The sequence below is a fragment of the Heteronotia binoei genome, chromosome 9, assembly GCF_032191835.1.
Source record: "Heteronotia binoei isolate CCM8104 ecotype False Entrance Well chromosome 9, APGP_CSIRO_Hbin_v1, whole genome shotgun sequence".
Lineage (NCBI taxonomy): Eukaryota > Metazoa > Chordata > Lepidosauria > Squamata > Gekkonidae > Heteronotia > Heteronotia binoei.
Window position 1 is genome coordinate 122,543,522 of NC_083231.1, and position 16,260 is coordinate 122,559,781.

Consider the following 16,260-nt stretch of genomic DNA (forward strand, 5'->3'; position numbering starts at 1 on the left):
CTCTGAGTTCCAGCTGGGGAAGAGAAGCAGGATAGGAATGCATTGTCCTCCCCCACCCCCAGCCATTTCTTTAGATGTCTTTCCATTTGAAGCAGCTGTGGTTGTGTTGTGGGGCTATGTAATTGCTGGATAATGACAGGACCAGAGACTGGTGCCCTGGATTCATTCCCTTGTTACCATTTGCCTCCAAGTGGGGCCAGAGATCTGGAATTAAAGAACAGCTCCAGAAAACAGGGATCAGCTCCCCTGGAGAAAACAGCAGCTTCAGAGCTTGGGGTCTTTAGCATTATATCCTGCTGAGGTCCTTGGCTCCACCCTCAAATCTCTTTCAAGCCCATTGCTGGCAACCCTTTGTTGGGCGCTTGGGAACTGAGGCTGTAAATCTTTGTCCCAGGGGATTCCTTCCTCAGGGGCTGAAGGAAGTCAAGGCTCCAAAGGTACCCAACAGTGAAGAAATATTTCAGTCAGGGAGATTCCTGACAAACTGCTGTGTCTTGTGTTTCATTGCTGAGGGGAGCAGAAGCTTTTTCCAGATGACATATCTGTGGACAGATCAGCACACACATCAAAGGGGAAGATCCCTATCTCTTCTGAAATAAAACCATGCTTCACTTTCTCCTTGCTACACCTACCCATTCATCCACATCTAGACAGTATTGACAGCTAAGGGTGTGCAATCGATAAAAATAAAATGTGAAAAAACCCCCGAAAAATGTCCTTTTCGGTAATTTTAGGCTTTCATAAAGCCGAGTCAGATTCTCTGATCTGACCTGGAAGCCAAATTTAGCATACCAGAGAAAAAGCCAAAAAAAAATGGCTTTTTTTTTCCTTCGGGAATCAGGACAATGGCAGGGGAAAGGGGAGAAGAATACTCGTTCCTTGCATTCTTCAGGGGAATCTTTCATCTTCTTTTGTCTCTACAATTAGAACCATTAAGAAGTGAAGATTCTTCTCACTCAGCCATCAAGTTAACAACTGTTTTATCAGTGTGAACTCAATCAGGGCAATGGGGGGAGGGGAGGGATTTGTTGCAGCAAGTTATTTTACTGCAAATAAGAATAAATGCTCTAGAATTCTTAATATTTATAATTTTACACATGCTCAAGAATGGATTAGCAAAGGAATGGAATTCTGAAATAAACCAATAGCTAAAAGCAAGGCTAGTATGTAATTTATCTAATTTATCATGCCTTTGTGTTTCCTTTAATTACACAGTATAGTTAAATTGCTTTCCTTTGTAAGGCCTAGCAGCCAGCAGGAAGGGGGGTGGGGAGGGAGAGATGGACAATCTGGCCAGTTAGGGCCAAAGAAGTGCATGCCAGTCACAGGGGATTTTTCACCTTGTGAAAATCTTCTGTGCATGGCCAGAGAGCATTACCCTGCTGCTGGATCCCTTGAACATTTCTGAAGGAATACCCCTGACTCCTTTCCTGTCCCTGGCTGAAGGAAGAAGACATCTCCTGGTTTGCCTGGCAATGCTTAAAAATATTTTCCTGTTAGGTCTTTTAACATTTGCCTAGTGGGTTAAAGGGGGGGCTGCTTTGGATTGGGGGGAAGGCTGTCCTTGCCTAGGCGTTTAATTGCTTTGTTGGGGGACATAGTTTTGATTTCCAGAAGGTTGTTTTTCAGGTGCAAGCTGGTTGGTCTGAGAGTTGTTCAGTGGGTGCTTCTGAGATTTTACAACTTAGTTAGGGCTATTAGTAGGCTTTTTGAAATAATTAGGGTCTGAGACAGGAAATTCTTTGAGTAACGTTGGCATAGAGCTTTAGCACTTCCCCTGTAAGTAGGCCAGATAAGATTTTAAAAGCAGGGCATCTCCAGGCCCCACCTGGAGGCTGGCAACCCTAATTTAAGCAGCTGTTTTCTCCAGGGGAGCTGATCTCTGCCATCTGGAGAGCACAGCAGCCCTCCCCTGGAGATTGGCAACAATGGTTCCCCAGGAAATCTCTTACTCAATTTGATCTTTGTCCTGTTTTTTGCGATGCCACAGTAGCATTGCCTCTGCTGGGCACCTGCACTGGTTCTGCTGCTGGCTGAAAAAACACTGTTTTTAGGTAAGAGATTCTTTTATTTGACCATAATCATTTCCCCCCACAATTGAAACCAATGGAGTTTTCGCAGCCATTGATTTCAATTGGGATAGGGGCACCCTCTTTGGGTGCCCATGGGATTGGACTCCGTGGTCCAATCTTTTTGAAACTTGGGGGTTCTTTTGGAGAGAGGCTCCAGCAGGTACCCAGCAAATTTGGTGCTTCTCGCTCAAACCCTCTCCCCCCCAGCCCATGGAATATACTCTGAGGGATTTTGGCATTGACTAAAATGGCCCATAGAGTATAATCAACAACAACAACAACAAAATTTTATTTGTATCCCGCCCTCCCTGCCGGAGCAGGCTCAGGGCGGCCAACAGCATAATTCAAGTCTTAGTTATACAGAAATAAATAAAATTACATTTAAACATTATGAACATTTTAATTAAAATTCGAATTGAGTTTTAAAAATTAATTAATTTAAATTAGTAAAAGTGCTAATGCTATGTTTGCTTTTTATGATGGCGGTTTTCCTTAGCTGTTTCCTTTTTCATCAGCGAAAGCCAGTCGGAAGAGGAGCCGGAATGGAGCCGGAAAAATACTGGTGTTTTTCCGTTTTTTCCCCTTTACCTAATATGAGGTTCAGCTTTCCAAGGGAATAACAGGAGTTTTTTTGTTTAATGAACCCAAAACCGACTTTTAATGAATTTTTTTTCATGCTATTGACAGCTATTAACGGATTTTTTTTTCATGCTATTGACAGGCCCAAGGGATGCCATTCACACAGGGCCAGGAGGCTAGAACTGTTTCAGATCTCCCTGAGTTGGATTTTTGCTATCTTTTCTAGAGACAGAAGCAATGAAGGGAGTTGGACTAATATTGAACGAAGTGTCTGATCTGAGAGCAACAAATGCAGAAGTGCAGGCTGCGATTGGTAAGTGCTGTAGAATAATCTTCATATAAGAAATCCCACTGGGCAAATGCCTTTTCAGTATAACTCTTAAGGTGACAGTCCATTCATTTTCTGTCTATGGCCATCCTAGTTGAAGTGAGGACACGTAGACAGCTCCAATCTTTTATCAGATTTGCACATTTTTACCGTCATTTTATACAAGGGTTTGCCCACACAACGATCCCCTTGACGGACCTCCTTAAAACAAAAGGGAGAGGTCCTGAGGCCAAGTGGCCGGAAGCAAAAATTGAATTGGACGGAAAGCTGTCAAGAGGCGTTCACCAAATTAAAGAGAATGTTTACCAGTGAACCCATCCTGATTCACCCCAATGAATTAAAACCCTTTGTGGTTCAATGCGATGCCAGCGATGTCGCCATGGGGGCAATTCTAATGCAGCCAGATGAGGGGGGAGGGTCCCTAAAACTCTACGTTTACATCTCCAAAAAATTTTCCCAGGACCAAAGGAACTGGTCGGTGTGGGACAAAGAAGTGTTCACTATAACATTCGTGTTAAAGATATGGAGATCTTGGCTAGAAGGAGCGAGGGTCCCGTTTGAGATATGGACAGACTATAAAGATTTGGAAGCCCTAACAAGGTGTAGAAAAGTAACTGAGAAGCAGATCCGGTGGGCGGGATTCTTCGCCAAATTCGATTTCAAACTGAAACACATCTCGGGGCCTCAGAATTTCTTAGCGGACGCTCTATCATGCCTCCCTCAGCATAACAGCCAAAGAGAGGAAGTGATCAATTCATTGATCTCCCCCAGCCACTTGGGGGGAGCTGTGACCACCCGCTCACAGTCAAAGTGCAAAAAACTGGCAGAGCAATGGGGGGGAGGAGACTGATTAAAGAGGTAGAAAAGGAAGGAGATGCAGTACCCGAGGGGGTGAAAAAGGGGGATGGAGGCTTTTGGTACAAGGACAGTAAACCGGAAAGAAGTGCTACAATCCTGCCATGACAATAAACTAGCTGGGCATTTGGGGTATGTCAAAACCCTGCACCTAGAAAATAGACAATTTTGTTGGCCATTTATGAAAAGAGACATATCTGATTATGTAGCCTCTTGCCCAATTTGTTTAATGGCTAAAAGGCAAGGGGGAAAACCGTCGGGATTATTACAACCACTGGAAACAGCAGCCTGACCCTGGTCGGTGGTGTCGTTGGATTTTATTGTGGAACTCCAATGCCATAGTAGCATCAACGTCCATCTCTCAGTGTATGACTACCATCTTGTTTTTTAATAGCTTTTAATAACTTTTTGATCCATAAGCAGTTGTGAATTCCATCCATTGTGTATGCTATTTCCAATTAATATTCCTCTCATCTGGGTTTATAATTCATTCTGGTATCCAAACTAGTGCTGCTGCTTGATGATATAATCTAATATTCAGTACTGCCAAACCTCCTTTTTTTCTCATCTTGCATTATTTTAAATCTTACTCTTGGCTTTTTTCTGTTTCATATCAGGTTGTTTATAATTTTCTGCCATTTTTTTTTAAAAAAAACCTTTTCTCCCATATTGATAGCATTTGAAACAATACAATTTTGGTAAGATATTCATTTTGATGGCATAAATTCTGCCTAGCCACAGAATTTTCAGTTTGTCTTCAGTGATACTAATCCATACTGTTTTTTGATAATTATCTTTGTATAGATTTTTTTGGTCCTGTTATAGTGATACACCAATATTTTATCCATCCAGTTAGTTTTTATAGGTCTTCATGTTCTTCGTTGGTTGTATTTCATAAAAAATGTATTTATTTATTTATACATGTTAATTTGTATTCCAGCCAGTTTGGTGTAGTGGTTAAGTGTGCGGACTCTTATCTGGGAGAACCGGGTTTGATTCCCCACTCCTCCACTTGCACCTGCTGGAATGGCCTTGGGTCAGCCATAGCTCTGGCAGAGGTTGTCCTTGAAAGGGCAGCTGTTGTGAGAGCCCTCTCAGCCCCACCCACCTCACAGGGTGATTGTTGTGGGGGAGGAAGGGAAAGGAGATTGTGAGCCGCTCTGAGACTCTTTGGAGTGGAGGGCGGGATATAAATCCAATATCATCTTCTTCTTTCCTGTGAGCGGGCTCAGGACAGATAACAACAAAAGTTAAAACAATTAAAAACTACAAACTAAAACCATAAAATACAGTAAAACAAATTGCATTTATGTGATAGCCGGTGGTTTCCATTGGGCACATTCTGTATACATTCTATATATACAACCATGGGCCCAGAAATGGAATAATAGATTAAGATAAGATTAAGATAAGCATCATGACAGGCCAGGGAGGCCAAGCAGATGGAAAGAGGGACTATCTTGATTTTCTTTTTCTTTTTATTCAATTTATAATCAGAATGAGTTCTAAAACTGGTTAATTCTTCCATTATGTATTTCAAATAGATATAGAGTTTTGTCACTGTTACAACATCATATGCGTAGCTTTTATAGTCTTCCTTATCTTACTTTATTGCAGTAATTCTGTTATCTTGTCTGATTTTATTGGGCATTATTTCCATTGCTAGAATGAATAGTAGTGGTGATATCTTTGTCAAGTTCCTTTGGCAATCTCAATTTTCCCTAATAAGGAAATTTTCACTAAGTTTCTGGCATATTGATACTGATTCCCTTCTTTGTGTACTAGAGTAATATTAGCTTCTTGCCAAGTTAGTGGTAGCTGGTTTTTTCCTTGTATCTCATTCATTACTTTTTGGAGCGGAAGATATTCTATCTTTAAAGGATTAATAGTATGTTGCTGTAAGACCATCTGAATCAGGAGCCTTTTTTCTCAATGTTTAAAAAATATCATGATTAATTTCCTGCACCGTTATCACTTGATTTAATGTTTTTCTGTGTTCTGGTGTAAATTTTTTAAATGATGACTCTTGCAGTTATTTTTCCATTTCATCCTCATTCATGAGTTCTTTTTTATAGAGGTTTGTGAAGAAGGTTTTTGTTTGATCCATCATTTCTTGTTCTGAATAAAATACTTGGTTTCCTTTTCTGATTCTTGGCATCCTTCTCTTTTCCCTTTCTTTTCTTGGACTATGAGCTAGGTATCTTCCTGGTTTATTTGCAAATTTGAAATGCCTTTGTTTTAAACATTTAGCTTTTCTGCATTTCTTCAACTTCTAACAGATCCAGATGCTTTTTAAAATGTTTGATCTCTTTCAGCTTGTTTTTATTGCTAGTACTTTATGTTCTTGTTCCAATGCCCTTATTTTGACTATTATATTTCATAGAATCTTGTTTTTCTTTTTTCTTTCTTACAGCTATCGCCTATAAAGTTCCCTGAAAGTAAGACTTGCCAGCTTCCCATGTTAGTAATGTAGTTTTATTAATATTGTTGAATTTAAAATGTTGAATATTCTATTTTTCCTTGCATTTTTTTAACTTCTTCTTGTAGTAAGAGATCGTTTTGTCTCAATCTCTTTCCTTTTCTGTTTCTACTCTTCCAAGTTAGTTCTTTGGATTGTGATATGCTAGAATTTTTGGTAGTATGTCTGCTTTTCCAGCTTCAGCAATTAACATCTTTAATATCCAAGACACGTATGTTCTTGATTGATGTCTTTCCGACTGAAATGTAAAGTCTCTTTCCTCTGAGTGGAAGGTTCACCAAATTCCTCCTAACATCTCCATATATTTAAATACTACTTAGGCAATTTTCGCCAACATTACTTAATTCTTCCATTAGGAAGAGGACTTCATACCTCCAAAGATCAGGATTTCACCTTCATAAAACTCTAATAGCATTTGATAAAAGTTTTAATAGAATTTATTTTTGTGGTCATTTGGTGTATATATGATCTCACTGTCCAGTTTTATCTTTCTGGTAGCCCAATCTTAAAAATAAGATATCTTCCATTCTGATCTTTTAATTCTTCACGGATTTCTAAACTTTGACTGTTGATATAAATTACTATTACCGTATATTTTTTTAGTTTGTGCATAGACTGTATAAATTTTGCCCAATCTTTTGTAATCTAGTAGATGTTTTTGATCTTTATATGAGTTTCTTGTATACACAAGATATCTGAAGTAAATTTTTTCAGTCGATTGAAAATTCTTGACCATTTACACTGAGAGTTTAATCCATTAAGATTTGCTGAGATTATTTTGAGCTCTTCTGCCTGTTCTAATGTTGTTATTTTCTTAACCTTTGGCAAGGAAATGCCTAAAACAAATGGGATTTTCCAGTGATAACACATATCTTTCTGTATAAACCCTCCTGTCAGATTTCCAAAGTCTTTCCTTTTCTTGGTCGTATCCAGTGGAAAATCTTGAAAGATCTGAATTTCTTTACCTTACTCACTGAGCCTCTGGAGGTTGGGTATCTGATGGGATTCTGAAATGGGAGAGGTTAGCCACAGAAAAAAAGACCTAATTCTCTTCCACTTCCAGGCAAAATTCTCACTGCTGTGTTAATGTGTGCCATTAAATTCCTTGTCTCTTGTATATTCATTAGAATATATGTTCAATAAAAATAGTTCTGGTTTATATTGGATTTGTCTTTTCAATATTTTCTGAAGTAGTTCATGCACCATCTTCCAGTGTTCTTTAACCACCTCACAAGTCCACCACATAAGATAAAAAGCCTACATGAGATGTACATTTCCAACGCATTAGACATTTTAACATACATTTTAGATAGCTTTTCAGGAGTTACATACCATCTGTAAAACATTTTGTAAACATTCTCTTTAAAAGCTGTTGACTTAGTCAATTTAATATTGAGTTTCCATAACTCCTCCCACTCGTTTAAAGTAATATTACAGCCTATATTGTATCATACAATCTTTTACAACTTCATCTTGCATTTTCATTTGTAATAGATATGAATATAGCTTCAAAATCAATTTCTCCTGAGGACCTAAAAGAATTTTATCAAAAGCATTATCTGCTTTATCTTTAACATATCTGGATTCCGGCTCTGCTCTCAGCCACCAACTCATCATAATATTCATACATTCCAGTTCTTCCTTGGATTTCATTATTTTGTTTCAGCAAATCTTCATAACTACAGATCTTATTTGAACTGAAAAGCTTCAGTTCAGTGAATGCTTCAACTGGCGAAACTCATCTCTGTATTTTTTTGGTAAATTTTCAGTTTTAGCCAAGCCCATGTAGAGTAAAGAGATTTCCATAATAAATGATTTTTAAAGTAAGAGTGGCCTTCTAATCTCTGATACCATAAATACAAATGCCAACCCAGAGTGAGGTCGTGTCCTTCTAGAGATAACTGTCTTCTATCATTCAGTAAGATCCAGTCTCTCACCCAGGACAGCACGAATGCTCTGTAGTATAATTGCCAATCTGGAAGCCCAAAACCTGCTCTTTATTTAGAGTCCTGTAAAGCTTTTAGCTTAATTCTTGGTTTTTTCTTCTGCCAGATTTGCAGAGACCACCTTATTTAATTCTTGAAAAAATGCGTTAGGTAATAGCACTGGAATAGTTTGAAACAGAAATAACAATCTGGGCAGAATGTTCATTTTTATCGAGGCAATTCTTCCCATTAAAGATGCATCTAAATCTTTCCACTTTTCCAAATCTTTTTTGATCTCTTAAGTAATTTATCATAATTGCCTAAGTTGCTGCATTTGTTTGAAATATAGATTCCCAAATATTTCACTTTCTTTTCATAAGAAAATCCTGACTTTTGTTGAAAGAGGTGGATTAGTTCTGTTATCTGTTTTTATAGAACTTGTTACACTTGCCATCTTTCTTAGTTCTGCTAGTTTTCTTCTGCATTGGAATGTCCTATATAACCTTTCCATAAAGCTATGTAAATGTACATAACCATAGCATTTTAATGTTCTTGTTGATGAGAAACAAACCACATGAAAGAGCACAAGCTTTTAGAATAGTCTTTCGAGATATCAGAAGGTAGCCCTATGCCTGAGCAAACTACAGGGCTTGAGTGCCAGAAATGTGTTCACACCACCCAGACTTGAGTGAGGGGAGAGGCAAGTTCGGGGTGTTTGCTCGAACCTACCTGTGTCCAACCTTCCTTATTCACTGAGCCTCTGGTGGTTGGGTATCTGTTGGGATTCTGAAATGGGAGAGGTTAGCCACAGAGAAAAGACCTCACTCTCTTCCTTGCATGTCAAAGTGCTTGCCCTGTACTAAGTGCCCTCTCTTTGCATCACCCACCACCAGAGTGCCTCACTCCTCGCTCTAGGTCAATATGGCAGAGAGCTCCAAGACAGAGTCCCTCGCTGTGCTTCCTACCTAAAGAGTTGTGCGAGGCCTGAGCAGAAGTTTTTGTAGGATGGGGAGGCCCGTGATTGGTTGCTGGGGAGGATGCTTGGCTAGTCCAGGGCTGGAGGTGATTGGGGCAACTCATAGTCAGCTCTCTGTGGAGTTTCGAGGCTAAGTCAGTGGAGGCAGACTTTATTTTCATGATGCATGGGAGCCAATGGGGTATGCCAGTTTTTCCCCTGTCATAACTTTACTCCTCTCAAGGGGGGGGTTGAGGCTAAAAGGTCTTACAAAGCTGACAAACTCTGGCCATGCCCCCAACACTGCCCCCATCTATGCCGGTGTGGCTGTCTGTGCCTCAGTTGACCCAATGTCCGGCTGCTGCACCCCTTTGCTGGCAACCATGGGTGGGCGGCCACTCGGGCACCCCTGCACCAATGTAAGTCTCATTGGTCTCATTGGCCAAGGACCGACCTACCTGAGGGACCGTCTCTCCCCATATGAGCCCCAGAGAGCACTGAGGTCAGTGGGGAAAAGCAGACTGAATATCCCTGGGCCAAAAGAAGTTAAACTTCAAAGCACCCGCACTCGGGCCTTTTCCGTTGCGGCCCCACAACTCTGGAACCAACTCCCAGAGGAGGTGCGGGCCCTGCGGAACTTAGACCAGTTCCGCAGGGCCTGCAAGACCGCCCTCTTCAAACAGGCGTTCACCAATAACTGAATTTAATGTTTACCGCCAGATTAATAACGTTTACCGCCAGTGTTAATTTAGGAATGTTTTAATTAATTATTGACTATTGACTGGTTTTAATGTGAATTTTAATGTGAATTTAATGTTTTTATTATTGTATTGTTTACTTGAAATGCTGTTAGCCGCCCTGAGCCTGCTTCGGCGGGGGAGGGCGGGATATAAATAAAATTTTACATTACATTACATTTGCACTGACATAACTTGACTTACGTGGGCATGAATGGGACATGCCAATGTAAGGGTTAGTTCGATTCCAGAGCACTTCCTCCCCCCCCTTCTAGGATTGTGCTGTAAATTCAGCGGTTCAATTTTACATTTGCCAGGAAAGGGATTTCTCTAACTTTCAGTTATAATTTTAATATCTTCATCGGAACTAATCTGTTTTTATAGACCTTGTTACACTTCCTTAGCTTTGCTAGTTTTCTTCTGCGTTGGAATGTCCTATATAACCTTTCCATAAAGCTATGTAAATTTACATAATCATGGCGTTATAATGTTCTTGTTGATGACATACAAACCACATGAAAGAGCACAAGCTTTTAGAATAGTTTTTTGAGATATCAGAAGGTAGCAGCAAAGGGAAGTAGCATAAAACCCAAATGGTACTTTGTTTGTTTATTTGTTTGTTTACTTGTTTACCTTAAATTTCTATCCCGCCCTTTTCGCAAGCGGACTCAGGGTGGCTAACAATCAATTTAGATATTTACATTTACAATTTAAAAACCAATAAAATACAATTACAATTAAAACATTCTAAAAAAAAACATTCTATGGTGCTGTGTTTAATATAGGCGGATTCTTTTCCTGATGGTGATCAGATTGTAATCATAGCTCTTTAGAGATGTGGGGTGGCAGTCTTCTCCCGGGTCAGATGTTAAATGCCTGTCAAAACAGTTCTGTCTTGCAGGTCCTGCGGAAGGTAGAAAGATCCCGCAAGGCTCTTATAGCCTCCGGGAGGGCATTCTACATTCCTGGTGCTGCCACCGAGAAGGCCCTAGCCCTTGTGGAGATAGCCTGGCCTCCTTTGGTCCGGGGATGGACAGTAGATTTTTAAAAAAGGTGCAAAACAGAGATGTTGACAAAGGGGGGGGGGTGAAATTGTAGACCAAACAGCACAGAAGGAAAATAGCGGCAGTATTCCAAAACTTGTTCCCAGAGGCAGCGCTAGGACACCAGCCCAAGGTTGGCACCCCAGGCAAGGCACTGCCGCCCCCCCAATGCCAGCACTGGGAAAGGTGAGCACAGCTGCAGCGAGGCTCCTGGTGTCAGCATGCCTCTGTCCACTGTTGCTCTGCCTCTCACATCTGTGATGTGAGAGGCAGAGTGACAGCTGGCGGCAGCAGCAGCATGCATGCTGACACTGGGAGCCTCGCTATTGCTTCTAAGCGAACTATTTCAGCCCACTTAGAAGCATGGGTGCGTGGGAGGGCCCAAACCAGTGCCCTCTCTCTTCAGCTCGGCACTCTCGGCAGCCGCCTACTGCGGTTCAGTGGAGCCCTGCTTGTTCCACAATATTTTGGTTTTGCACAGTAAAAGATAAACAAAACAGAGGCTGCAGAATTGGGGGGCGGGAGGGGAGGGGGAGACAGAGACCAACCACCAAAGAAACTGCTAGATTCCAATAATAGTTTATATCCAGTTAGTTCTTTCAAACGTTGTGTTTGCATGGCTTAGTCCAATTAAAAGTGAAAAATTAAGCTATATCTTAGTAAGAGACAAATATTTCCTTTAACAAAGAGCAGTAAATTTTGTTAGGATTCTCCGATGCCACCAAAAAGATAAGAGAGCAGGAAAAAGTAAAGTTTCAGTTCTTTATGGAAGCTAATGAGATGAACTTTTAAATAATACCCTCGAGTAGGATCTGTTTTGAAGATATTTACAAGAAGTTACTAGGCAGACAGACTTGTGGGTATCCTAATCGACTTTCCTCAGCATCTGCTTGTCGGTAGCCACAGTGAAGAAGCTGGGACACCTTCAGTCCACTAATTAAAGGAGACCCAAAAATCTTCCCGGTTTCCAAAATGGTTCACTAGAGCCCTCTGTGTGTTAAAAAGAGAGGAGGCTGGGCTGTGTTTTGACCATCAGTCCTGCCTGGCTTTGAATCCAGGCGCCAAGGAGCAGAGAGCACAACGCAAGCTGTTCTATTGATTTATTATTACTTTAGATTTTTATCCCACCCTCTTCGCAAGCGGACTCAGGGCGGCTAACCATCAATCAATTATCAATAATTAAAATTTAAAACCAATAAAACACAATTTTATATGGGTCTTTCCTTGAAAGAGTGTCCGGAGGCTGCAGCTAGTCTAATCAGATGCCATGCTGCCTTCTCCTGGAAATTATAATCGTTGTAAGTTAACATGTAACACGAAGCACTTTATCAATCCTTTAGATGAGGGGAAAATACATAAGGATTTTACAATGTGCAACTCCACACAGGTTATATATATCATCCAATGTCCCTGTAAAAAAACTTAATGTTGGAAAAACAGCTAGAAACTTAAGAACACACACAGCAGAACACAAAAGTATTATAATATTGAAAAGAACAAGTGCCCCAATATCTTTTTAGTTGAGAAGCACACCAGGGACTTCAGACTCTCCTGTCCTGGATGGGGCTATGCTCACCTTGAAAAGTCAAGTTTGTAGCTTGAGGGAGCGCTACTGGAGAGCAGCAGGCACCTTAGACAACCAGGTGGCTGCTTTGACGCAGAGCGCCTTTGTCCATTTCTGGCTGGTGAATTCCCTGCATCCATTCCTGGGTTGATCAGATCTACCCACAGTGGTCCACATCTTAGTTACATCCAGACTGGACTATTACATTGTGTTCTGCCTGGGTCTTCCCTTGAAGAGTGTTTGGAGGCTACAGCTAGTACAAAACTCTGTGGTTAGATTCCTGATCAGAGTCAGCTATTGGGAGCACATGACCCTGATATGACAGCAATTACACTGGCTACCAGCACACTCTTGAGTTTAGTTCAATGTACTGTTTTTGGCCATTAATGCCCTATGTGACTTGAGACCGGATGTATCTGAAGGACTGTCTTCTCTGGTATGTTCCCGCCCTGGAATTGAGGTCACAAGAAGAGACCCTCCTGTCAATCAAAGAAGATTTTTAGTGGGTACACAAGAGAGGGCCTTTTCAGTGGCAGCCCCATGATTATGGAATGGGTTCCTCAGGGAGGCACACCTGCCCACCCCTTTTGAAATTTCAGAGGCAGTTGAAAACAGTTATTTTGAGGACTGCATTTGCTTAAGTTCACTAGCAGTCCTTGTGATTTTATATTGTATAGATTCTACCTATGCTGTAAGCTGCTTTGAATTCCATAAGGAAGAAGCAGGGCCAACTTGTCCATTAGGCAAACTAGGCTGTTGCCTAGGGCACTGGGAAGGGGACGCCAAATTGGGCTCCCCCCCTCCCGGTGCCCAAGACAAATGCCTAAATTTGCCTCTCCCTCCTGGTGCCACTGCCAGCCCCCTCCCTTCCTTTCCGCCGTGCTCCACTCCCCCTTCAGTGATCAAAGAAGCATACCGTGACAAGGATCAGCCCTACCAGCTTCGAGGCAGCCGGCATCTGAGTGCTCTTTGAAGACAGCTGGAGGAGGCTTCGCTCCCCCTCACTTCTGGTTCCGTGCTCTTCAAAGTACACTCAGATGCCGGACGCCTCAAAGCCAGTAGGGCTGATCCTCGTTGTGGCACGCTCCTCTGATCGATGGGGGTGTGTGATGGAGCATGGCACTTTGGAGGGAGGGTGAGGGGGAGACTGTGGGGCTCGCTGTGGATCCTCGTTGTGGCACGCTCCTCTGATCGATGGGGGTGTGTGATGGAGCATGGCACTTCGGAGGGAGGGTGAGGGGGAGACTGTGGGGCACGAAGCCTGCCTGGGGTGCCATGTGCCCTAGGGTCAGCACCGGGAAGAAGGGTGGCTCATAAATGGTTTTGTATTTAAAAAAAAAATGGTAAAAGATGGAATTCATACACAAACAGCAAGTTCTGTGCAGACATACAAGACACCTTTTACTAAATGCTCTTTCTTGTTCTCCTTTTCTTTTTCTCATATTCCTGGCTTTGCTGAAAGATGGAGTCATTCAAATGATGACCAATGGATGGGTATCATTTAAAAGTCACCTCTATTTCTTCGATATAAGGTTAAACACTTATGATTTTGCGACAAAGGCCTGTAAAGCAGAAAACGCCATTCCAGTTACCATACTTACCGGAGAGGAGGAGGTGAGTAGAGAACTGCTAAGTACATAAAAAGCATGAATGACCCTTCATAGATGAGGATGATTTTACAGTCACATCTTTCATTCTGTCATGAAGTTCTGCTGCATTTCCACTTTGCTTGTACCTGGGCCTCCAAATAGTTCTTGTTTCTCCAGTGCTCAAGTGTTAAATCCAGGGCCTGTTCTCTCACAAACAAACCACTCCAGCGAGTGATGGAATGGAATGAGACGAGAGGAGTGACAAGCGGAATGCATCGGGGATCTGTCCTGGAATCTGCTTTGTTCAACAACTTTATAAACGATTTGGATGAAGGGATAGAGAGAATGCTTATTAAATTTGCAGATGTTACTTAACTGGGAGGGTTGCAATTAGGGGTGTGCATTCGGTAAAGATAAATTGTGGGAAAACCCCCGAAAAATGTCATTTTCGGTAATTTTAGGCTTTCATAAAGCTGAGTCAGATTCTCTGATCTGACCTGGAAGCCAAATTAAGCATACCAGAGAAAAAGCCAAAAAAAAAATCAGCTTTTTTTTTTCTTCGGGAATCAAGACAATGGCAAGGGGAAGGAGAGATACTGCCCTTCAGGAGAATCTTTCATCTTCTTTTGTCTCTATAATTAGAACCATTAAGAGGTGAAGATTCACAATGTGTTCCTCAAGGAGCGTGGCACCAAGGAGCATGGCGCCAAGGAACAGCGCCAAGGAGCGTGGCGAGCCACCCCATCTCGGAGCAGGCGACACCGCTACGCTGCTGCCACCTCTTCTCTGCTCACCGCAGTTGCTCCTCCGAGATGGGCTCAGGCTGAGCCCATCTCGGAGGAGCAGCTAAGATGAAGCGGAGTAGAGGCAGCAGTGGCGTCGCCCGCTCCGAGATGGGGCGGCTCGCCACGCTCCTTGGCGCCGTTCCCCCCTCGCCCCTAGGTCCACCCCCAAAGTCTCCTGGCTCCACCCCCAAAGTCCCTGATCCAACATGGCTTCTCTTATGTTCTAAAATGGCCCCAGGAGACATGTCCTGAGCAAGCCTTGTCAGAGCCTTTCCAGATCTAGCTCCTGAACAATGCAGCTGGAGCTGGCGACCCTGGGGAAGAGGAGCCAGTCAGCTCTCCGCCTGCAGAGCTGCTGCTTCTTTTCCCCAGCCAGCCGCTGGTCTCTCGTCTTTAGCGCCGCTATTTCTCTGCTCCCTCCCCTGCTCCCTGCAGCCTTCGAGCGGCCCCCTCCCTCCGGCCAAGCCGCACCTCTTGCCCAATTTGCTGCGAGCCGCCAGTTGCAAAGGCTGGCCGGGAATGCGGGATTTGGGGGCCTCTTTAGAAGGAAGCACAGCTCAGTGCCTTTAACGCCTTCCCGCTTCTCCTGAGAAAGCCATCAATAACCGACTGAGGGCTCTTGGGTTGCGCCCTAGCAATTCCTATCCTCTGGCTGCAGGGAAACGTTCAGAAGGAGGACGGCAGCGCTGGGCCGGAAAAGCTGAACCAGCAGGATTTTGCCAAAGGAGGAAGGGCAGGAAATTCACTCTCCTCACCTTTCCAAAGTGGAACACAGTAGGAGTGAAGTAGTACCTTTAAGACCAGCAAAGTTTTATTCAGAATGGCAGCTTTCCTATGCACACTTCTTCAGATGAGGGGATAGGGAGAGTACAATGCGCTGAAATACATGAAGCTGGTGGTTTAAGAGTGTAAACTGATACAGTTAGAATCAAAGCAGGAGTCAAGTTTCACCTTTAAGACTAGGGTTGCCAATCCCCGGGTGGGGGCAGGGGATCCCCCCGGTTTGGAGGCCCTCCCCCCACTTCAGGGTCATCAGAAAGCAGGAGGAGGGGAGGGAAATGTCTGCTGGGAACTCTGTTATCTCTATGGAGATTTATTCCCATAGAAAATAATGGAGAATTGATCCACAGATATTTGGGGCTCTGGGGTGGGGGGCTGTTTTTTGAGGTAGAGGCACCAAATTTTCAGTATAGCATCTACTGCCTCTCCCCAAAATATCCCTCACGTTTCAAAACAATTGGACCAGGGGGTCCAATTCTATGAGCCCCAAAAGAAGGTGCCCCTATCCTTCATTATTTCCTATGGAAGGAAGGCATTGAAAAGGTGTGCTGTCCCTTTAAATGTGATGG

At 42.7% G+C, this 16,260-nt stretch overlaps 1 protein-coding gene across 1 annotated transcript in view; it reads left to right on the forward strand.

Moving 5' to 3' along the window:
• The window catches only part of LOC132577641 (uncharacterized), a 41,191-nt gene extending 25,710 nt beyond the window's left edge, over nt 1-15,481 (forward strand). The window contains exons 7-9 of the mRNA XM_060247430.1: nt 2,878-2,964; nt 14,000-14,151; nt 15,347-15,481. Coding sequence (XP_060103413.1) covers nt 2,878-2,964; nt 14,000-14,151; nt 15,347-15,481 — 374 coding nt within the window. The remainder of the gene's footprint in view (nt 1-2,877; nt 2,965-13,999; nt 14,152-15,346) is intronic.
• The last annotated feature ends 779 nt before the right edge of the window (nt 15,482-16,260 follow it).